This window comes from Leucopleurus acutus (assembly GCF_964270905.1).
Source record: "Leucopleurus acutus genome assembly, chromosome: 2".
NCBI lineage: Eukaryota > Metazoa > Chordata > Mammalia > Artiodactyla > Delphinidae > Leucopleurus > Leucopleurus acutus.
The window spans coordinates 184,522,456-184,545,987 of record NC_139143.1 but is presented as its reverse complement, the minus strand read 5'-3'; the positions used below and the strand labels follow the sequence as shown (position 1 = coordinate 184,545,987).

At 57.2% G+C, this 23,532-nt stretch overlaps 1 protein-coding gene across 1 annotated transcript; it reads left to right on the top strand.

Moving 5' to 3' along the window:
- Nucleotides 1–1,260: 1,260 nt before the first annotated feature.
- LOC309975229 (uncharacterized protein C1orf167) lies at nt 1,261–21,733 on the top strand (the record flags this gene model as incomplete). Its single annotated transcript, XM_082860223.1, is given in 23 exon segments — nt 1,261–1,368; nt 2,467–2,587; nt 2,590–2,712; nt 2,715–3,292; nt 4,354–4,512; nt 5,718–5,854; nt 11,628–11,689; nt 11,692–11,802; nt 11,887–12,034; nt 12,307–12,502; nt 12,812–12,874; nt 14,291–14,521; nt 14,639–14,793; nt 15,473–15,662; nt 16,578–16,717; nt 17,757–17,810; nt 17,812–18,006; nt 18,736–18,804; nt 18,887–19,005; nt 21,031–21,163; nt 21,512–21,590; nt 21,594–21,630; nt 21,633–21,733. Coding segments are annotated over 23 exon segments (3,309 nt in total).
- Nucleotides 21,734–23,532: the final 1,799 nt, after the last annotated feature.

The following is a 23,532-nucleotide window of genomic DNA, read 5'->3' as shown; positions in this document are numbered from 1 at the left end:
GGCTGGGGGTGGGACCACACAGGATGGGGAGGGGGCGGGAGAGGCTGTGGACACAAAGCTGGTGAGCGGGGACACTTGTGGCTGTTGATTTCTGACGGCCCTCTTTGGGGGGTGAAATAGGAACAAGGTCTGCTGCAGCGGGTGAGAGGAGAAGAGGCACAGAGGCTTGAGGATAGCAGAGAAAGTGTGAAATAGCTTCTAAGAGGGTGGGGAGGAGGGGACTAGAGTCTGATTCTCCAGCAGCCTTGGAGGCCGCTTGAGATTGAAGGTGGTACTTTCGGAGCGAGATGACCAGTGCAGTTGTAGGGTTTCCTTTAGTCATTTTAACCTATGTTGTGATTTTGCTGCGTGAGTGGCAGAGAGAGGGAGCCAGGGGGTATGCAAAGGGGATGGTTATAACGCTGGATGGTTAAACTGCAGGAGGCGGGAGAGAGACATCACGGTGGGTCCGGTCGGTCGGAGGACGAAGGGTGGTAGGGGCAGAGGGTCGGGTCTCATGGAAGGAAGGATGGGGCACCAGAGGGAGGGAGCTGGATAGATGGGTGTGGGCTCTGAAACTGAAATTATGGGGGGGGGGTGCAGTTTTTGAGGATGACAAAGTCTGGGGGGACCCTGGGAGCAGGTGACTGAGGTTGGGTGAAGGACAGGATGGTGGGAGGTTAGAAGGTCAAGGACTCGCAGACCAGGAGTTGGAGGGATTGCCCACGTGCAGGGTGAAACCACCCAGAAGTTAGGCGTGTGCTACAGAAAGTGACAGTGAGCTGGGAGCTGAAATCGTCAAGGAATAAATGACGAGGACTTCCTTCCTGGCCTGCCTGGAACTTCGAACCAGTGCATTTTAGAGAGGAGAGAGGGAGAATGGTCGGGAAGGGGCGACTGGAAGCAAAGAGGGCCCCCCCTCCTGCCTAGAGTTCTGAGAGAAAGAGCCCTCACCTGACAGGGCTGCTCAGGAAGCAGGGTCCACAGGGATCTGTCATCAGTGTTAGGAGTGGGTGCCGGAAGACATGAGAAAATTACAAGGGAAAGGGGTGGTACAGGGGTTGGGGAGAGGACACCCCAAGGGGCCCTGAACAGGACAGCCGGGGCTGGACCTCAGGGCAACCAGGGATGCTGGGGAAGCGTGGGAGTGGGGACCAGGGCTGGGCGTGGCTGGGTAGGAGGCGGGCACCCTATCCTCACCCCTCAGAGTCCCCCTAATCAAACAGGACCGGCTGCGGTGTGGACCAAGGTCACTGCCACCCTGGCTTTGCCCTGGAGCCCATGGAGCTGAGACCTGACACCAGCCACAAGGAGAATGTGCCCCCCAGGCCGGCCACCCCCCTGAGGCCAGGCAAGAGGCTCAGGGGGTCTGGGTCAGAGGTGGCAGGAGTGAGGTCCCCTCGGGTAGCAGCCCAGCGGCCCTTTCCCAGACAGGCCAGCCCAGGGCCTTGCTAATTCCAGAGATTAGCTGTTCAGGGCCGGGCCAGGACAAAGTCTTCCAGCCTGGGGCGCGAGGGAGGGTCAGGAAGTCAGGACAGGAGGTGAGGAGGGAGGCGCAGGAGGGGGCCTGTCTGGGGCCCCTGGCAGAGAAGGGGCCCTCACAGGTCGGTCATCTGGCAGCGCTGGTGGGCTGGGAACCTCCCTGCTCAGGTTCCTGGGGCTTCCGGAAGGCCACCGAGCTGGTGCAGCCAGGAGTGGGAGTAGCCCAAGAACAAATTCAGATTCCTGTTTACTTGCCGGTTTCTCTGTGTTCTAGCTGTGTGGCCGTGGGGCAAGGCGCTTAACTTCTCTGACCTTTAGTTCCTATCTACAAACTTTCATGCCCACACTACCTGCCAGGCCCTCCCAGGCATCTCACCCGCCCCCAAGAGACCTTGTCTCCCAGCTGCAGAACGGCCTGGGGGCTGGGGAGACCGGCAGGGAGGGAGCGCCACCACCTCGGGGCCAGAGCAGCCCACGTTTAGCTGTTTGATATGTTGAGTCTTGCTTTCACCCCAGCTGCGGACGCCCCAGCACCTCTTTGCTCAAGCTGGACACCAGGGAGCCGTCAGCGACACTTCTCTTCCCTTCACCCTCTTCTAGGCCTTCTCAGCAGACCTGATCTGTCTCCTTCTCTCCACCCTCCTGCCGCCCCCATGCCAGCCCCATCGTCTCTCGCCTGGGACCCCTCAGCAGCCTCCCAGCTATCTCGCTGCTTCCCTCTGCCCTCCTCCCTGCCCTGCCCTGTCCCTGCTCTGAGTCCCTGCACTGTCACCAGGTCGCTGCTCTGGCTCAAGACCCCCGGGTGCATCCGTTGGTCCACCTGGGATGACAGAGCTGACGCAGACCTCTGGAGCCTGGGCTCCCTCCCGTGTGGCGCCCTGTCCCTCCCCAGCACTGACCACCAAGTTCTCCCCCAGGACATAACTGTCGGTCCTCTTTTTGGAGTAATGGAGACTCCGGAAGAGCCTGGCCAGTACACATGGCCGGTGGGTGCCCGTGGGCCAGGCCGGGAGCAGGGGGGCTGCCACCACACCATCCCCGGGGGCAGCGCTGTGCCAGGAGCCCTGCCGAGTCCAGAGCAGCCTGACCAGCCCCAGCTTGGGCCTCGCCCTGAGGGACACGCCCGGCAGCTGACCAACTCAAGCTTCCGACAGCAGAGCAACTTGCAGCCCCTGGCCGGGAGGCCCCACGGAAGAGCCCAGGCGTTTGCCATCCAGCAGAGCGACCTGAGCGTCAGGGAGATGAGCGTGGCTGAGTGGGGACGTCGCCTCTGGTCGGGGCTCAGGAAAGCTTCTGGCCGCACAGGATGCCCGGGGAAAGCCCTCTACCCCGAGGGCCACTGGCTTCCCCAGCCTCCCGCCCGAGGTGGTCCCGGCTGCTGTCCACCGATACCCCCTGCCCAGACATTGGGCCCGCTGCAGGCCTGGGCCCGCTCGAAGGGCACACACGGCCGGACCCCAGATCCCAGTGTGGCCTGGGGGGCTGGACCTCCAGGCTCGTGGGGGAATGCCTCACCCTGGAGGACCTGGCTGCCCCTGCCCAGAGCCGGACTCGGGCTCCGTCCCAAGTTGCCATTCACCAGCTGCTGGCCTCTGTGCAACGCCTGGAGCGTGAGGCAGTCCGTCTCAGGTGCCAGGCATCCTGGGAACCCCCAGGCCCTGTGCAGCAGGAGTCCTGGACCAGAGCTGGCCAGATACTCCCTGCTCACCCCCAGCCCAGCCAGCCTGTTCTTGCTTCCTGGGATGAGAGGAGGAAACATTCCCAAGGTTTCAGGGAAACTGCAGGTTTCCCGGAAGCACCGGGGGTCCAGGATGGTCTCTCAGACTCTCAGGCAAGCAGCAAGTCTGCATCACTGGAGACTGCTTTGGAGATGCTTCCCGGGGTTGCCCTTGACCCTGAGCAAGGGGTCCTTCCTGCCCACCCTGTAAGACGAGGAGAGAAGTGCTCCCCAGGGACTACATACGGCAGGGGACAGAGGGAGGACCCCCTGCTCCCTCAAGGGGCGGCAGCAGGGAGGCCAGACTCTGCCCTTCAGCCTCGTCCAGTTCAGCCCAGGGCATCCTCCCTGGGCGGGAAGGAGGGGACAGGACCCCGCGGGAGCAGGTCGGCAGCGAAGAAGAGAGGCCGGCTTCCGGTCTGCCAGACACGGCCCCCGTGAGGAGTGCCCTGCAGGTAGAGGCCAGAGGGGTCTGGGATAGGAACTGGGGGAACTCAGAATTGGGGGAGGGGGGCTGCCTCCCAGGAATTCTCGCTCCAAGCTGGGTGTCACTCCTCTGTCACCCTCCCTCAGAAAGGGAGGCTGTGGGCAGGCAGGCTTAGCAGGGGGTGTCCAGTCCTGCTTGCTTCTTGGCCTGAGTGCTGTGTCGTGTCCCTTTATTTTCCAAGAACGCAGCCAGAAACACTGTGAGCCTGGAGTCTGAGATAGGCCGGTGAGGTCATGGGCTGGGGGTGGGAGCCGGGGCCATGCTCCTGGGACGCCTCCGCTTCCATTTGCCTGCAGACTCGGGCCTGATGGAGATAAGGCCCGGATGGCAGATCCTTGCAGAATTTCAGGGGCAGGGAATGCCCCAAGGACAGGAACGTGGGGACTGCCGCTCCCGGGAATCCTAAACCTGTGAGGCTGTCCTGCATTCATTCCCCTGCCCCCAGGACCTCTCTTGTCTGGGATTTCCAAGGCTAGCCCTCCATAGAGGGAAGTTCTCCCGGGGTCCAGCCAACTCTCCTGCCACAGCGTGGAGCATCACCCTCCATGCTGGAAAGGCGACGTGGGTGCTGCTGAGCCCCCAGCTCTCCCTGGGACTGGGGACCGGGCCCATCCCCTGGTCAGCCTGGTCTGTCCCCAGCCAGCAGTGGCTGTCCAGATGTTTCAGAGCGTGGCGGCACTGGGTGCAGAGGCGGCGGGCAGTGGCAGCGGCCATGGCGCTAGGCTGCCGGCAGCTGTTGCGCAGGGGCCTACGGGCGCCGCGGTGGACACTGTGGCTCTGGGAGGCCCAACTGGAGGTGGTGTGGGGACGACACACGCAGGCCCTGCTGGCGTGGACCTTCCAAAAGGTTAGGAGCCTCCAGGTTGGACCGTGGGGAGGTGATGAAGTGCCCGTGTGTCTGGGGAGGAGGCTCTCCTGGGGCGCAGGTTGTTCCTCCTGAGTGATTGGCAGTAGGGGGGAGGCAGTGTCAGCCCAGACATGACCGAGCTCTGCCTGAATTCAAATCCTGTCTCCGCCACTTTCCTTTTCCCCACATTTTCTCACTGTGTGAGCTTGGGCAAGTTACTTAACCTCTCTGTGCCTTCGTCTCTTTAGCTTTAAAATGGGATCATAGGGACTTCTCTGGTGGCGCAGTGGTTGGGAGTCCGCCTGCCAATGCAGGGGACACGGGTTCGAGCCCTGGTCCGGGAGGATCCCACATGCCGTGGAGCAGCTGGGCCCGTGCGCCACAGCTACTGAACCTGCGCTCTAGAACCTGCGAGCCACAAGTACTGAATGAGTGTGCTACAACTACTAAAGCCCGTGCACCTAGAGCCCGGCTCCACAACAAGAGAAACCAAGGCAATGAGAAACCCGCGCACCGCGATGAAGAGTGGCCCCCGCTGGCGGCAACTAGAGAGAAAGCCTGCATGCAGTAACGAAGACCCAACGCAGCCAAAAATAAATAAATAAATAAATTGATTTAAAAAAAAAAAAGGGATCATAATAGTACATACCTCTCAGGGTTGTTGTGAGGTTAAATTAATAAATACAAGGAACTCAGAACCCTGCCTAGCGCATAGCAAGCACTCTACCGTTTCAGTGGTTGCTACTTTTTGTTTGTTTTGCTTTTTGTTTCTGTTTGGTTTCACTGTGTGTCATGCGGGATCCTAGTTGCCCAGCCAGGGATTGAATCCATGCCCCCTGCAGTGGAAGCGCAGAGTCTTAACCACTGGACCGCCCGGGAAGTCCTGGTTGTTATTTTTTACTAGCGGTTTGCCAGCCAGGACTAGGAGAGAACTTCTATATTCTTCCCTCCTTGGGAAAAATGTTTTAGGAGGACCCAGCTCTAGGTTTTGTCTCCCAAGGAAAACCCTGCTTCTTGGGCTCTATCTTTCCATTCATTCATTCATTCCCAAAGAGGCAGGGGAGTCTAATGGTATGGTTAAAACCACAACGTCTGACTCGTGTCCCCGCCCTTCCTGGTGCCCGCCCCACCCCCACCCCGGCCACTGCTCAGGGTGCACTTGAGGCTACAGCCAACGTCCCTCTTCCCCTTCTCTCTTGTCCCAGTGGAGAAACTTGATTCAGCAGCAGAAACAAGGGCAGCTTCACATCCAGGCTGAGCCAGGACCCCCATCCTCTGGGGGAGGCCAGGACCGAGGCCCCTCAGGAAGGAAGCCGGTGGTGGACACCGCCTGGAGAAGCAGGTGGTCTGGGACACCCCAGGTCAGTCAGTGTGACCTGGGAAGTGCTGGTGGCCCTCCCTCCCTCCTTGTCCCCGTTTCCCCTCCCCCACAAGAGAATGAGGATAAAGCCAGCACATGTGGACCAAGATTTGTGCAAAAGGATGTCCATCACGGTGTTATTTACACTTCGTGAAAACTTCGAAACAGCCTAATACCCAACAGCGAGAGAGAAAATTGTAGTTTAACCATGTGATACACATTTGGCAACAGTTCAATATGATGCTTATTGAGATGTTTTAAATTCCTCCCCACTCTTTTTTTCTTTATTTTTTGTTTCGGTAGCTTTACTGGTGTTCTTTCTAATCATAACAGTAATGCATGTTTGATTTGAAAAAACATTCGAGATAGATGGAAGTATTTCAATCAATTTGAAAGTTTCACCTCCCTCCTTACGTATATTATTCCCCTTCCTGGAAGTAGGTTTATGGGTATTTGCATAGAATTTTTAATGAGAAGGAAAAGGGTTATGGAAATGTTCAATGAAAAACAAAAAGAGAATACAAAAATAGTACCTAAAATATTTTTTCCTATGAACGTAAAACAGTGCATAGAAAAAAAACCAGAAGCAAAAATACTGAAATGTTGCATAACAATGTGAATTACTTAATATCACTGAACTGCTCACTTAAAAATGGTTAAGATGGGGACTTGCCTGGTGGCGCAGTGGCTGGGAGTCTGCCTGCCAATGCAGGGGACACGGGTTCAAGCCCTGCTCCGGGAGGATCCCACATGCTGCGGAGCAACTAAGCCCGTGCACCACAACTACTGAGCCCGAGTGCCACAACTGCTGAAGTCCAAGTGCCTAGAGCAGGTGCCCCGCAGCAAGAGAAGCCACCGCAACGAGAAGCCCGCGCACCTCAGCAAAGAGTAGCCCCTGCTCACTGCAGCTAGAGAAAGCCCGCACGCAGCAACCAAGACCCAACACGGCCAAAAATAAATAAATTAATTAATTTAAAAATGGGTTAGAATGGGCATCCTCAGAAAATCTACAAACAACAAATGCTGGAGAGGGTGTGGAGAAAAGGGAACCCTCTTGCACTGTTGGTGGGAATGTAAATTGATACAGCCACTATGGAGAACAGTATGGAGGTTCCTTAAAAATCTAAAAGTACAACTACCATATAACCCAGCAATCCCACTACTGGGCGTATACCCGGAGAAAACCGTAATTCAGAAAGAGTCATATGAGGCTTCCATGGTGGTGCAGTGGTTAAGAATCCACCTGCCAATGAAAGGGACATGGGTTCGATCCCTGGTCTGGGAAGATCCCACATGCCGTGGAGCAACTAAGCCCGTGTGCCACAACTCCTGAAGCCCAGGCACCTAGAGCCCATGCTCCACAACAAGAGAAGCCACCGCAATGAGAAGCCCGCACACTGCAACAGAGTAGCCCCCGCTCGCTGCAACCAGAGAAAGCCTGCGTGCACCAACAAAGACCCAACGCAGCCAAAAATAAATTAAAAAAAAAAAAAAAGAGTCATGTACCACAATGTTCATTGCAGCACTATTTACAATAGCCAGGACATGGAAGCAACCTAAATGTCCATTAACAGATGAATGGATAAAGAAGATGTGGCACATATATACAATGGAATATTACTCAGCCACAAAAAGGAACAAAACTGAGTTATTCGTAATGAGGTGGATGGATTTAGAGTGTGTCATACAGAGTGAAGTAAGTCAGAAAGAGAAAAACAAATACCGTCTGCTAACGCATATATGTGGAATCTAGAAAAATGGTACTGATGGACCTAGTGACAGGGCAGAAATAAAGACGTGTATGTAGAGAACGGACTTGACACAGTGGGGGAAGGGGAGGCTGAGACGTAGTGAGAGCGTGGCACTGCCATATATACACTCCCAAATGTAGAACAGATAACTAGTGGAGAGCTGCTGCATAGCACAGTGAGAGCAGCTTGACGCTTTGTGATGACCTGGAGGGCGGGAGGGAGGCTCAAGAGGGAGCAGAGGGCTTCCCTGGTGGCGCAGTGGTTGAGAGTCTGCCTGCTGATGCAGGGGACACGGGTTCGTGCCCCGGTCCGGGAGGATCCCACATGCCACGGAGCGGCTGGGCCCGTGAGCCATGGCCGCTGAGCCTGTGCGTCCAGAGCCTGTGCTCCGCAACATGAGAGGTCACAGCAGTGAGAGGCCCGCGAACCGCAAAAAAAAAAAAAAAAAAAAAAAAAGAGGGAGGGGATATGGGGATATATGTATACATATAACTGATGGACTTTGTTGTACAACAGAAACTAACACAACATTGTAAAACAATTATACCCCAATAAAGATGTATAAAAAAATTCAAAAAGTAAAAAAAGAAAGTCACAATAATCATATCAGCATTCCTTTAAAAAAATGGTTAACGTGGTAAATTTTATATTACGTGTATTTTATCACTATTAAAAATACAAATAAATAAATAAATGTCATCTCCCCCCCCCAAAAAAAAAATGCTAAAATGGTGGTCATCTCTGGAGTGATGAGATTAAAGGTGGTTATTTTCTTTTCCTCAATTTTCCATTCCAGTGATGTATTGTTTTTGTTCCTATTTTTAAATGAAACAAATGTGTTTAAGATAATTATTTAAGTAATATTTATTTTAATGCATGTGTGCTGTAAAAAACCCTAATAGTATTGACGAGAATTCAGCAAAAGCAGAACCCTCCCCCCAAATCACTTACATAATCAGGAGTGGAACGTACTGTCTGGAACAGAACAGGAGGTGGCTCAGCGCACCTTTGCTCCTGCAGGCAGGCGGCACTGCAGGACTGGGGTGGATGGGTTGGGACCAGGTGCCCTCCCTCTGCCTGGGCATCAGTTTCTCTCTGGGCAATTTTACTCTCAGTCCAAGGAGTCGGAGGGAGGAGGCGGGAGCCCAGCCGATTCCATTGTGTTCTGGGCCGAGGCCAGATGGAGGAGACAGGGGAGTCCAGATCCTGCAGGCTCTGCAACAGCTGCCTGGTAAGATGTGGGGCGCTGGGAAACGGGGGAGATGGAGTCAGATCGGGCAAGGGGTCCTCAGAGAGTGAATGAGTGTTTATCGAGTATCTACTCTGGCAACTTCCCAGACAAGATCTCATTTGATTCTCTCGTGGTGACCTCAGCAAGGCATTGTGCCCATTTTACTGATGGGGAACTGAGGCACAGAGACATGAAGTGAGCAGCTCAAAGACACAGAGTATGAGAGGCGCGCATCCTGCATTTGTGTGCCATGGACCCTGGTACAGGCCGGACAGAAGCTTGAGTGTTAGAATTGGCAAGTCCTTAGACATGACTCACTCGTGGGGAAACTGAGGCCCGGAGATGGAGAGGGACTGGCCGGAGGCCACACGGCCTGGGGTCCCAGGAGTCAGTGGTTCCTCCTGGCCCTGACTTCCCCTCCCTTCACTCTCTCTTCCCACTCTCTTCATTCCCTGTAGTCTTCCTCCTGTGGTGCCGTCAGAAGGAACGGGCAGGAGAAGGGGGTCCAGGGAGAGGCCTCCGGGGCCGTGCTGAGGGCTCAGAGGATGGAGAGGCCCCCCCGCAGGCCTGGTGCTCTCCTGCTGCAGATGCAGCCTGGGTGTCCCCACTGGACACCCGGTGCCAGAGGGCCTGACTCTGCAGGTATGGGGAAGTGGGAATGGGGACCGCCTCCCCTGAGGCAGAGGGTGAGATGCAGCTGGGAGATGCACTTTAAGTCAATTCTTGACTCCTAGTGTTGAAATGATGAAAATAAGAAATGAATACATGTGCCATTTACTGAGATGCTAAGACCTGGCAGACACCACCCAGGGGCTGGGATTTAGTTATAAGCAAAGCTTAATGCCCGCTGTCACTGGCCCTCATGGAACCCATGGCCCAGTGCTGGGACAGGCAGGAAATTAACAATCACAAAGGGGGTGTGTGTGTGAATACCACCAAAGTTCAGTGCTGTGAAGGGAAGAAACACAGATCTACATGAAGTTGTTTTTTTCCTTGTTAACTATTTTATTATGGGACTTTTAATCTTACATAAAAGTAGGGGAAATAGGATAATCACCCTCAGTGTACCCATCATCCAGTTTCACGAAAATCACCTCCTGAGAAAATGTGTTTAATCTGTCCCCTGGCTACTTCCCCCAGTACATAATTTTGAGGCAAATCCCATGCATCCTACCATTTCATCTGTAAATATTTCTGTAGCATCTCTACAACATAAAGTGCCTTTTAAACAACAGAACCACCAGGCCAGGATCACACCTAAAAAATGAATAATTCCTTAACACCAACAAATATCTGGTCAGCATTCAAATTTCCAATTGTTTTACAAGCAAATATGTTGTTATAGTTTTTTGGGTTTTTTGGGGTTTGGTATTTATTTATTTATTTTGTCTGCGCTGGGTCTTAGTTGCGGCATGCAGGATCTTTGTTGTGGCATGCAGACTCTTAGTTGCGGCATGCACGCGGGATCTAGTTCCCCAACCAGGGATCGAACCCAGGCCCCCTGCATTGGGAGCACGGAGTATTACCCACTGGACCACCAGGGAAGTCCTTGTTGTTATAGTTAGTTTGTATTGGGATCTAAATAAGGCCCACTTGCTGTCATTGGTTGAGGGGTCCTTAAGCTCTTTTTAATCTAGGGACTCCCCTCTGTTGTTTTTGTTTGTTTCTTTGTTTCCTTGCAAGTTATCTGTTGAAGAAACCAGGCTGCTTGTCAGGTAGAGTTTCCTACTGTCTGCATTTTGCTGATTGCATCCCCTGATAGAGTTTTCTTTCTCATAAATTTATTTATTTATTTATTGTCTGCGTTGGGTCTTCGTTGCTGCGCGCAGGCTTTCCCTACCTGCAGCAAGCGAGGGCTACTCTTTGTTGCGGTGCACGGGCTTCTCATTGCAGTGGCTTCTCTTTGTTGTGGAGCGCAGGCTCTAGGCGCGTGGGCTTCAGCTGTTGTGGCACAACGGCTCAGTAGTTGCAGCTCGCAGGCTTAGTTGCTCCGCGGCATGTGGAATCTTCCCGGACCAGGGATCGAACTCGTGTTCCCTGCATTGGTAGGCGGATTCTTAACTACTGCACCACCAGGGAAGTCCCCGATAGAGTTTTCTATGAGAACTTTTGACAAAGGGAGCTGACCTCGACCAGGGTTCAGCAGAGATGGGAAGGGTGCATGGCTGACTGGTGGAGGGACAGCAGACAGGAGTGCCAGGCAGAGGGAATGGAACAGCACGTGCAAAGACCTCTGACAGGGAAAGGAACATGGAAAATGCAAAGAACGGCAGTCCAGTCGGAGCCCTGTTAGTATGGGGTTGGGGGCTGGGGTGCTTTGAGATGAAGTTGGAAAGGTGTGTAATGGTGGGTGGGGGACAGACCATGCAGAGAGTGCCTTGCTGTCAGTGGGGAAGAGTCGAAATTTGATCATCAGAGCAAGGGGACTGCTCCTGGCGTATTTTAGCAAGAGAGTAAGATAATTTGATTTGAGATTTGAAAAATATCACTCTGGTTACTGTGTAGGCACTGACTGGAGGGGCGGGGGCAACAGTGGATGCAGGAGGGCAGGTAGGAGGCTGCTGAGGCCATCCGGGCACCCAGAAGTGACGGTGTGGCCTGAGCAGATGGCATGCTGCACCATCCCACAGCAGGCCCATTTTACAGACAAGAAAGCTGAGGCTCAGAGCGGTGAGTGGCTTGCCCAAGGCCTCAGTGGTGTGTCTGGCACATGGCGGGAGGCTGTAGCTGCAGTCATTACAATGAGCACCTGCACTTTCTCTTGGCTCTCCAGGTGCTTTGGGGCCTGGCAGCGGTTCGCGCAAGGAGGGACCCGGTACCGGGACCACATGGCCAACCGCGGGCAGGGACCCTGAGGATGTGCCTGCAGCAGTGGGTGCAGACGAAGCAGCTCCAGGCCTCAGATGGGGCGAAGGTGACCTGGCTGTCCCTTTGTTGGCGGGAGGCAGGTGAGCGAGTGGCAGGCCGAGGGGCTCCCTCTCTCTCCCACCCCAGCAAACAGCATCACTTAAGCTCCTTCTGCGGTCGCCCAGTTGATTTAGGGATGCTCGTGGTGGGAGGTGATGGGATCGGGAGTTTTCTCGGGGATGCGGCCTGGCAGGCCTGGGAGGGTCCGGAGGGGTCCCTGGAGCAGCAGGCTTTGGTGGGCCCCAGCCTGACCTCCATCATGAGCTCCTCTAGGCGAGAGACCTGTTCAATCTTCCACCTGGAAGAGATGGAGCCCCTGCTTCTGGGAAGCTTCTGGTCTTAGGGGGATGCACAACCCCTGCCCCTGACCGACAAAAACGTGACAGAGAAAGATGGGATCTTCCAGGTGTCCCGGTGGGGAGGGTTTGGGGGTGGTGGGAGGGGGCAGTAGCCACAGGGGAGAGGTCCTAAGGGGCCCGAGGCAGCGTCCACCAATGGCTTTGAGCAGAGGGTGCTCACTGATTCATCTCTTGTCTGCTTCTCAGGGAACATGGCCCTCCCCAGCTCAGCCCCTGGGGGGCCACAGCCCACGGCCTGGGGGTGGTGGCCCAGGCCCAGGCGCTGCCCCGGGAGCAAAGCCAGGGCTCCCTGCAGGAAGCCGGCCGGAGGCTGGCCCTCCACCGGGCGCTGCTGCTCTGGAGGACGCAGCTCTCCCAGCGCCAGCGGGAGGAGCAGGTGTCCGTGAGTTTGTGACCTGGGGTTGGGCCTGGAGGACATGGGGTGGGAAGGTGAGCAGTCCTCAGCACTGGATGGAGTGTCCCATAGGGAATGGGCCACATCCTACTCCTCTCCGTGGCCCCAGCATGGGGCCTGGCACCCTGTGGTGCCCAGCAGGCATGGGGCCGGGGGAGGTAGCCTAGGGACGCTGAGTCAGTGATAGAGCAGAGAGCTGTGGGGGACAGGGAGTGGTCAGGGGCACAGACACGGAGTCCTGCCAAGGTGGCTGGAACCTGACGGGGAGGTTGGCTTAATGCTCTTCTCCCTCCCCAGAATCTGGACCCACCTCTCACCCATCTCCTGGCTAAGTGGGAGCCCCCTGGTGGCGGAAACCCTGTATGTCTCCTCACCGCTGTCTCCTAGCGTCTTGCAGATGCCCAGGCTGCCAAAGGCCCAGAACAAATACCGTAAATGAATCAGTGAAGGAGCCACTTTTTCCCCTGCCCCCATTTGCCTTATTACACAGCTGGAGAAACTGAGGCTCAGAGGGATCAAGCAGCTTGCTCTAAATCACGCTGAATCCGGAGCAAGAAGGGAGACCTTGCGATGCTTTTCTACAAGATGGGATGCTGGGACTCAGAGCCCAGGCTGATGGTTATGGGTGAGAGAGCCAGTGGAGGTCAGGAGGGGCCAGCTTCACTGATGGAATGTCAGCAGGAATGTAAGCCAGCAGCTGCAGGGTTAAGAATTCTGTCCTTAAAAGCTATGCACCTAGCAGAGGAGCTCCCAGGCTGCGATCTATTGAAAGTCAGCCCTCAACACAAGGGGTTGTAAAGAAACAAACAAACAAACAAAAAACCCAAAATAACAAACAAAAAAGAACAAAACGAGAAAAAAATAAAAACAAACCAAAAAAAGCTATACACCTGGCATCCATCAGCCCCACACCCACTTGGTCCACTTGGACCCTCAGTCTCTTTTAATGCGTCCCTGGACCTCTAAGGAAACTCAGTTCACCATGATCCTTCAGAATGTAGCCCTCCCTCCCCCAGTCTATCCTCTGGCCTTTGGGTACCAGCTCACAGTCCATAGCTCCCTGCAACATATCTGAGGCTGCCCTGTAGCCTGAGATGAGTGCTTGGATCCCAGGTCTGCTGCTGTTTGGAGTTTGGGGAAATGACCTTCCCCCAGGCCTCAGTTTCCCTACCTTTATAACCGAGTGGAGGCAGAAATACTGGTGTGGGCTCTTGAGTCCTGGGTCGCTGGGCCTGGGCTCGGCTCCACTCCCCATCAACTGTGTGGCCCCCATGCACCCAGGGAGTGTGGCGAGGATCAACCAGGTGATCAGGGCAAGTAGAGCTGTGGTCTCGGCCTCAGCTGCTCACGGGGGGTCACCGTGGGGGCTTTGGAAAAGTTGGGGAGCCCAAGCCGCACCCAGACCATTACATCAGAATCTCCGGGGCTGGGGCCCCAGTGAGCATCGGTATTTCTTTTTTTTTTTTTTTTTTTTTTTTGCGGTACTCGGGCCTCTCACTGTTGTGGCCTCTACCGTTGCGGGGCAACAGGCTCCGGACGCACAGGCTCAGCGGCCATGGCTCACGGGCAGAGCTGCTCCGCGGCATGTGGGATCTTCCTGGACCGGGGCGCGAACCCGTGTCCCCTGCATCGGCAGGCGGACTCTCAACCACTGCGCCACCAGGGAAGCCCATCGGTATTTCTTAGAGCCCCCGGTGGTCCTAGTGGGCGGCCCGTGTGGGAGGTGGGGCTGCCCAGCTCTGGCCCAGCGTTTGGCTCACGGTGGCACCCTTCCAGCACCCCCAGTCAGGGGTGACGGGGGGGCCCCGGCACTCACCTGCCCCCTCCAGTAGCTCCTTCTTCGAGGGCGTGCAGCAGCGGGCGCTGCGTCACAGCCTGAGGGGTTGGCGCCTGAGGGCGCGGGATCCGGGCAGCGCCAGGACCACCTTGGCCCCAGCGGTTCTGGGCGGTGTCCTGGGAGGAAAGGCCCTGCCGGGCTGCAGGACACCCTGCAGCTCCCTGGAGCAGGTGAGGGGGAGAGGGTGGGGAGGGCTGGGAAGGGGAGGGGAGGGCTGGGAAGGGGAGGGGAGGGGGGAGGGGGTGGCAGCACCCAGGGCACCCAGGACTCCACAGCTCCTTCCCCAGGCTTCCCGGGCCCCCGCCCTCCTGGAGGTGTTCCGGGTGAGCTTTCTGTGGGCAGCTGGGCGGCAGCAGCAGGGGAGGCACCTTCTGCTCTGGCAGGCGCAGGCCCAGCAGTCCCGGGGCGTGGCAAGGTGGCATCAGCGCACCCTTCAGAGGCGGTAGGGACCCCTCCCCAGGACGGGTGAGCCATGCTGCCCACCACCCTTGGATTTACTGTTTCCCATCAATCCTTGCCCTTCCCACCTCACCCCCTTGGGGTCTGCATCCCAGAGGGCTCCCCTCACACCCCAGACTCAGATCCTCTCAGAGCCTCCTGCCCTCCTACCCTGCCCTGCTGAGAGGTGTGAAGTATTCATTTCTCCCAGAAATTTCACAGCTGTGGTAATCCCAGCTTTGTCCCTCACTGGCTGTGTGATCTTGGGCAAGTTGCTTAACCTCCCTCTGCCTCTATCTCTCCGTTATGGGGGTAATAATAGGACTCACTCCAATGGGAATCAGCGAGGGAGGGGCACGCACATCCCCTAGCACAGTGCCTGGCGTTAGTAAACACTCAGCCCGTGGCAATGTTCCTCACTAGGAGCTGAGCATAGCACTTGGCATCGGGGGTCTGGGGTCCCACTGTATCCCGACCACCTGTCATTGTGACCCTTGGAGCATTTAAGCCCTCCAGCCCCCAGCAACCCACCCTCCCCCATGATGGATGGAGGGAGAAGAGTCACCCCAAGCCCTCTCTGCTTCTGAGGGGAGGGGAGGGGAGGGGAGGGCCGGGCTGGCCCAGAGTGGCAGTGACCACCTGAGGGTGGACACTCCCCTTCCCAAGATCCTCCTTGGCTGGAGCCACTGGGCAACAGCCCAAGGGGCCAGGAGAGAGCTGGCTGCCCACCGGGCCTGGGATCAGAGCTGCAGGGCCGTGCTGGGCCTGTGGCGGCAGCAGCTGGTGCAGCAGCAGGAGACGGAACAGTGGGCCCGGGAGTGGGATGGGGACAGCAGCGACGTGCACTGGGCCACTGGCACTGCTGCTGGCAGAGTGAGTCGGGCACTGGGACGGGGCACCGGGGCTGAGGGGGGGCCCAGGTCCGTCAGGGACACCCAAGATTCTGGTCCTCTAGTACAGAGTCCAGTGATGGGACACTCCCACAACCCCCCACCCCCCCACCCCAGGTCTGGGTGGCAGAGCAGGACTGGGGGGCGTGGACGCTGTAGGCTCGGGTTAACGTTCCCCGCTCTTCCATTCCCTGGCTGTGTGGACTTTAAGTGTGCTACTTAACCTCAGCTTACTCATCCGTAAAATGGGGATAACAGTGATACACCCCCCCCCCCGCCCCCGCTAGAGTGATTGTGAGAATTCTGTGAGACAATCCACACTAAGTGCTTGGCTCGGAACCCTGCTCCTCGTGGGCGCTACCATCATCATCACCATCTTCATCTTCATCCTTGTCACCCTCACCTGGCCTTCAGGAGCCCAGCACAGAAGGCGGGGATCACTGGGGGCAATTTTAGAGGCTCCTCACTCCGCTGCTATCATATCAGTGGGCTGGCAGGTGGGGATTTGGTTGTTCTGGAAAGTTCGTGTCCTGTCCACTGGGGACAGCTGCTTCCCCAGCCTAATCGTTGCCTAGGAACATTGACCCAGTGTTGCCAGACCTCTGTTTTTACAGAAAAGCTGGAAATCTGTATTTTTATGTGAATTCTCCTGACTCCTAAACATCGTCAAGAAATTAAAAAAACAAAACAAAACAAAACTCTGAGTTGGTAGTCCTGGTCACCAGTAGGACACCTGTAATGGGAGCATCTTAACCCAGACAGTTAGGTGGCCTCCTTGGTTCCCACTTGGGTAGAGGGCAGAAGCTGGCAGAGCAGGGGCCCACGGTTCCTTGGGGTCCAGGCTGAGGCTGGAATGAACGCCTAGGGGCACCTCAGCATCTCTCTGGCCACAGGACAGCAGCTCCTGCGTGAAAAGTACCAGCGGTGTGTGCGGGCCCGCCTCCAGGGCCTGCGCAGGGCCGTGTTCCGGGGCTGGCAGGAGGCAGCAGCTTGTCAGAGACGCACGGCGGCCGGTCCAGAGCAGCTCCTACTGCAGAGGTGGCCGGGCCTGGGGGTGGGAGAGCGAGGGTCACCCCCATCCTGGGAAAAGCAGGGAGAGAGCCCAGGGATGGGAAGCTGGGTGGCCTCTGCAGCTCTAGGGGCAGGCCAGGCTGGAGGCCTGGGACCCGGGCATCATGGGCATGAAGGGAGACCCCAGCCTGGAGTCAAAACCACCAAGCTTCCATTATATGAATTGTTTGGGAGGTGCGGGATGGCAAGCCCCTAACCCCACCCAATGCCCTGACAAGCCCCAGGTCTCCACCTCCTGGCCAGGTCAGCCCTTTGGTTTCAGAGCTCACAGTTAAGATGAGGAAATCAGGGACTTCCCTGGCGGTCCAGTGGTTAAGACTCTGCGCTTCCACTGCAGGGGGGATGGGTTCGATCCCTGGTCAGGGAACTAAGATCCCACGTGCCTTGAGGCCAAAAAAAAAAAAAAAAAGAAAAAGATGGGGAAATCAACTCCTCAAACAGCCACCACAAAGAGAGAGAAATCTGAAATAGAGATGTTCTAGTGACACACATATACCGTTCATGGGTGCATATTTAAAAGCAGAGGGGACAGATGACACCTTCTCCCACGGTTGGTTCTGTACAAACTCACACGCATTCACAGCGTCCCCACGGGGCCATTGAACCATTCACCGCAGAGTGGCTGATGTTTTCTTGGTCCATCTGGGAGCGGGGGACCACATTCTCCTCACTGACCTCCTGGCCCACAGTGGCCTTGTGAGGGCAAGCAGGGCGTGGATGCTCTCTTGGTGGAGGGGGACCTGAACCCACAACTGCCAGGTTCCTACACCGTCCCGGGCAGCACCTGCCCCCGGAGTGGGGGTGAGTGCGTGCCAAGGCCCCTAAGCGAAAGCCAGAGCTCTCACCTGTTATACATCGATCCATACGTTCTTAAGGCACAGGGCTGTGTAGCCAAAACTGTGAAGAACCCGTGATGGTTTGTGGGGAATTTTCAGGTGTAATTTTGAATTAATGTGACTTTTGACTGGGAAGTCGGCTGGGCCCCTTCTCTGCACCTGTTCTGCAGCCACTTCCAGGCCTGGTGTGGAGTAGTGAGAGACACAGGGATGCCCCGGGCCAAGGGTGGCCTTCCAGGATGGCCTGAGGAGATGGGCACCAGGGGCCACATTTGCCAGTGAAGCCCCAGAAGCTGCAGCCCGGCCTCAGGAGCAGCGCGTGGCCCAGGCCTCCTTCTCCTGCTGGGGAAGCCACGGACAGGGGCGCCAGGTGGGCATCAAGCTGAGGAGGGCCCAGGCCCAGCCAGCCTCCGTTGCAAGGCAAGTGGCCCCGGGCCAGTGCTGTGAGGCCCGCCAGCAGGCAGGAGAGAGAACCCAGGCCCAGGCCCTGTGCCGGATGCTGCCCCGAAGCTGAGCGCCAGGTGGGCGCCCATGGCCTGAGTGCGGCCCCGCACTGTGCTTCCAGCTTAGGCCTTGAGCTCGTATGGGGCCAGGGTAGAGGGTATTTGACGGCTGGTGGCAGGTCTCAGGGGGCTAGGGGTGATGGGGAGAGGAGGTCCTGGTCCCTGGGGTCAAATTCCAGCTCTGCACTTTCCAGCTATGCCACCCCTCTTTGGGCAAGTCTAACTTCGAAGGTCCAAGGAAGATTACAGGCCTGCCTTGCAGGGTGGCCCCGGGGATTAGGATAAGAAATAACGTGTGCAAGTTCTCCGCTCAGCTCGGGCTAGACACACACCAGGTCCTGGATGATATAAATCAGTGCTCGTGGGGGGGATGGGAGGGAAGGAGGAGTTGGCAGGACTGCTTTCTCTGTGTCCCCTAAACAGGATGCCTGTCCCCGTCGTGTGACAGATAATTCTGCTGCTCTCTGTGCCCATTTGAACGTGATTTCCCCAGAAGAGGGATGGGGGACGAGGAACACAGGCACGGGGCTTTGCCTGGAGGTCCCCCTCCTGCGGTGCACTGGCGGGGGCAGAGGAGGGCTTCCTACAGCCCGCTGTAGAGTCCTGGCCCTGATGGCCTCGGTGTGGGCTCCTCCCTCGCCGCCAGAGTCCTAGAGGCCTGCGCCCAGTCAGCGACCGGGGGCCGTGTCCAGCGAACTGCCATCGCCCAGTGCCAGTGGGCTGGGCCCAGGCGCCTCCTGCGAACCCACTGGGCCCAGTGGCGGACAGCGCTGCTCAGAGTGTGGCTGGAACCACAGGCCGAGGCCCAGGAGGCCAGCACAGCCCACCCCAGGCCCAGAGCCAGCCTCAGGCACTGGCCTAGGCTGGCCGCCAGAGGGCACCTCTGCTGAGGAGCGCTACAGCCCTGCGGAGGCAGGTGAGGCCCGGCCCAGGTCAGGTGGGAGGTCCAAAATGACCTCGGGGCTACTGGCCTCAGAGTCAGCTTGATTCAGCCCCGATGGTGAGGGTGGTTGCATGCTTTTCCAGGACCTCAGCGGCCTTGTGGACACCACCCCTATGGGTTCTCAACAGCCTCCTGGCCGGGCAGCCAGCCAATTACAGGTCCATCAGCACTTACTGAGCACCCACTGAGCACCAGCCAGTGCTGGTCTGCTACAAAGAAGCACCCTGGGTCGCATCTGTTAGGGAGACAGACACCTAAACTCATTATAAGTCCTGGTACAGTCTAGGATCAAAAGAGGTAATTGGGGTCAGTAGCAATTTTTTGTTGTTCTTTTTTTTTCTTTTAATTAGAAAATGAAACACGCTCATTATAGAAAACCCAGAAAATATAAATGAAAAAATATTCTTTCATGACTCTCTCTACCCAGAGATGACTGCCAGTCCATCTCCAGACCAGAAGCATTAGTTCTGATACCTGCAAAGGGTGACAAAGAGCTGGGTGGCCTAGCACGAGGGAAGAGGCCACAAGGAAACCCGGGCACAAAGAGCGACGCTACATGGCAGTCCATTGTGGGACACGTCATTGCGGGACACATAGCCCCAGAGTTACCGGCAGGCCACAGAGTGTTCCTCAAGATGAACTGGTATCATCAAGAATCCTGTTTCAGGATGCCACAAAATACGTCATAGACTCTAGAAAAGTTTCTAGGAAAAAAGATTAAAGTGGTTTGTTTTCAATGGAATTGAAACGGACTGGCTTTGGTTATTTGCAGAATCCACATATTTACCTATGTGGGGCTATGGCGACAGCAGATTCTGGGGTCTCAGGGTATTTTATTTCTAGATCTGTGTTTCAAGAGAATTTTATTTTCAGAGTATGTTTATAAACACTTCCATTCCATTTCTGTCAGCAAAGGCAGGCAGGGATCCCGTTTCCTGATGGAGAAACTGAGACTTGTAGAAACAAAGTAGATGTCAGGAATGGTCAATGGTAACTAGGGGGCTGAATTCCAGGCCCCCCTCTTTCTACCGCACGCACACGCGCGCCCAGGCGGCCCTCACCTAACGACGGGGGCGGGTTTTATGCCACCGACTCCCTTAGAGAGCCCCTGGTGTCCGTAGAGTGCAGTCGCTGGGGCCTCGGGCCCTGGAGTCAGACCACTCCGTAGAGGTGAGGCCTCAGACAAGTAATTTGACTTTATGAGGCTGAGTGGGGAGAGTAATGCCCACCTCACAGGGTGTACCTGGCACAGGTAAGCTCTGATTGGTAGCCATTTTTGGTCCACTCACCTTCCTGAGTCTCGAGCCATGTGGGAGCATGGGGAAAGAGGCAGTGGCGTGTACTGATGACCACACTACTCTCGGGCCTTTCCTGTCTCCTCTGGGAGCCTCAGGGCTCGCGGGAGAATCCGTCCCACTTGTGTGCACGCAAATACGAGACCCTGTTACTGGTCGGGAAAGGAGTCCTGCCAGGTCACTTGGGCCCCTAGATGTCCAAGCCCATTGGTTCAGGGTTTCCTCTTTGTTCCCTCAGGCCTGCAGCTGCAGGCCACAGGCCACAGGGCCTGGCCTGCCCAGCCCAACCAAGCACCACAGCCCCAGTGGACAGAGGAAGCAGAGAGAAACGTCCCGGACTCTCTCAGGGAGTAAACAATGTCTGAAGTGCAGGGACGAGACCGTCACCAGCCCTCACGGGCCTGGAAATCAGCTTTGAACTCTTGGCGAATCTGTCTTATGTATTTACTGTTTTTCCCCACCCATCTCCTCTTCTGGAATATTTCACAATTTTGAGAAAACAATTACAATTTCTCCTGGCCCACCCTTTGGGGCCACAGCCCAAGCCTTTGCAGGAGGCTTGGGCAGAGGTGGTGGCAGCAGGGACACAGGCTCAACACCATTTCTCGTTAACTCTCTTCCTAGGGCTCAGCTTCCAGAAGTACCGGGGGAGAGCTTACTCCCCTGAATGATGTGTTAACCTCTTCTGACGCCCCTTTGCCAGGTGACAGAGAGCCTCCCCTCGGCCCTGCCTCCCAGCTCCAGCTGCTGGGGCGAGGGTCAGCGCCCTACGGGGCCAGAAGGGGACCCGGCTCTGAGACCAAAGACCTCGAGGGCAAAGGCGAGGCCGAGCAAAGGTGTCTGGGGTGGGAGCAGAGTGTGTGCGTGGAGAGGGAGGGCTGAGAGCAGGGGTGGAGAGGGAGGGCTGAGGGCAGGGGTGGAGAGGGAGGGCTGAGGGCAGGGGTGGAGAGGGAGGGCTGAGGGTAGGGATGGAGAGGGAGGGCTGAGGGTAGGGGTGGAGAGGGAGGGCTGAGGGCAGGGGTGGAGAGGGAGGGCTGAGAGCAGGGGTGGAGAGGGAGGGCTGAGGGTGTGGGCTGGGCTGAGGGCCTTGCCTGACCTGGGCCCTCTCTGGCCGGTGCTCGTCCCGCAGCATTCTGCGGACCAGGCCTAGGCCCGTGGCTCTGCCCTCTTTCCTGGCCATGAAGGGGTCGTGATGCCCTTTGCTGTCAGGACACACACCAGGGCCTCTCCCCTCAGGAGGAAGTACCTGCAGTGCTGGCGCCTTGAGGCACTGCTTCGCCGGCTCCGGGGTTCCCTGCAGGCCAGTCCCGGGCAGCTGCATGGCAGCGCTGGGTAGATGCTCAGGGGACGGAGCAGCTGGCGCCCACACTGGCGAGTGGGGCGGCCCCTCCCCACCCTCACGCTGACCTCCCATCACGTCCCATTCCCAGCCCTAACCCATGGAAACGCAGTCTCTGAAAGTAAGTTCAGGACTCTGGACCTACCAAGCCTGAAACCTCGGGAACAGGTGCAGGAATCTGCATTGTTAACACACCTCAGGTGACACCTCCTCGTCACATCCCCTTCCTCCTGGTGCCGCAGTTGCAGGCAGGGAGAGGCAGCAGAGGGGCTGGGGGCTGCCGGGCCGGGGACAGTGGTGGGCCCAGCTCGGGGTCTCCTCGTGACTGTCCCCATAGCTCAGGCAGTGGCACCTGAGGCGGGCCTGGTGACGGTGGGCCTTGCGGCTGCAGGTGTCTCAGCGATTACAGCAACAACAAGACGCTGGGTCCATTCCCAGGTACTGGGGGAAAGGGGGCGGCCCCGCCCCCCAGCAGGCCCTTCCTAGCCATGCCACGCCTGCACATTCCTGAGCTGCGGCCCTCCCTGCTTGGTGCCCCCAGAACCCCTTCTTTTCCAGGGGAGGGATCAGTTCAGTTAGAGAAAGCAGCCTGGATTCCAGAGCCCTTAATCCAGCTGGTGACCACGTGCTGAGCACAGTCGTGGCCGTCACTGGTCCGGGGACGGGCTTGGCCTGTGGCACAGCTGCCGCTCACACGGCCTGTGTTGGGTGTGGGTCGCTGAGCGCCGCCCCCTGATGTGCGCTCAGAACCCAGCTTCCCTGATCGCAGGCCTGTGCATCTGGCCCAGGGCAGAGGGAAAGGCCTCCTCTTCCCTCGGGGGCAGAAGGAGCTGGGCCCCCGGAGTTCCTCCAGCACTGACAGCACACACCCAGGAGGGAGCCAAAGAGTTTCCTGCTCTCTGATTCCAGGCCTTTGAAACACGGCACCAGCGTCTGGCAGCCAGGGGCCTGAGGGGCAGAGCCAGCAGCAGTGGGAGGCCTCGGAGCAGGCAGGAAGCCACCAGAGCCCCTGTGCTTGGTGGACTTGGGGTGAAGCAGGGGGCCCAGCAGCAGCTGTGACCCGTTCCCCTGGAAAGGAAAGCAGATCGGAGCCCCACCCACCTGAGGAGTACAGGCTCAGGCACAAGGCGCTCAGGCCAAGAGCTCTGAAGGACAATAAAACACCCTCCTTGGCCCCGGCTGCTTCTCTCTGTCTCTCCTAAAGGCTGCCCCCTGCCCCACCCAACCAGCCCCTCTGACCTGCTTCCTCTGCCATCAGGCCGCCCTGTGGACAACCGGCCCCCTCTCCCCGCCCCCGGAGCCGGTGAAGCCCCGCAAGCAGGGGCTGGGACAGGGAACAGCCTGCGTGCACGTGTCAGTCACAGCCCCTGGGCGGTGGGGCCTGAGGGCTGATGCCTGGGGAGCTGCGCCAGACAGACAGCTTCCGGGACAGGGTGCATGGAGGGGAGGGAGCGGCAGGCAGAAGGAGGTCCTGCCCGAAAAATAAGCCAGGAAGAAGTCAGTCCTGCTTGGGCCAACCTCACTTTCGCCCTCGATGGTAACAGGCAGGGCATCCCTTCACCCCTCAGAGCCAGGGGAGATAAGGGAAGGCCAAGGGCTCCACCATGCACAAAGGTTCAGACACCTTTAACCCTTAAGAGGCACTTTCTCTCTCGAGCATGTGAGGAGACAACTGAGGGTAAACTGCGACAAAGCGAGAGAGAGGCATGGACACATATACACTACCAAACGTAAGGTAGACAGCTAGTGGGAAACAGCCACATAGCACAGGGAGATCAGCTCGGTGCTTTGTGACCACCTAGAGGGGTGGGATAGGGAGGGTGGGAGGGAGGGAGACGCAAGAGGAAAGAGCTATGGGAACACATG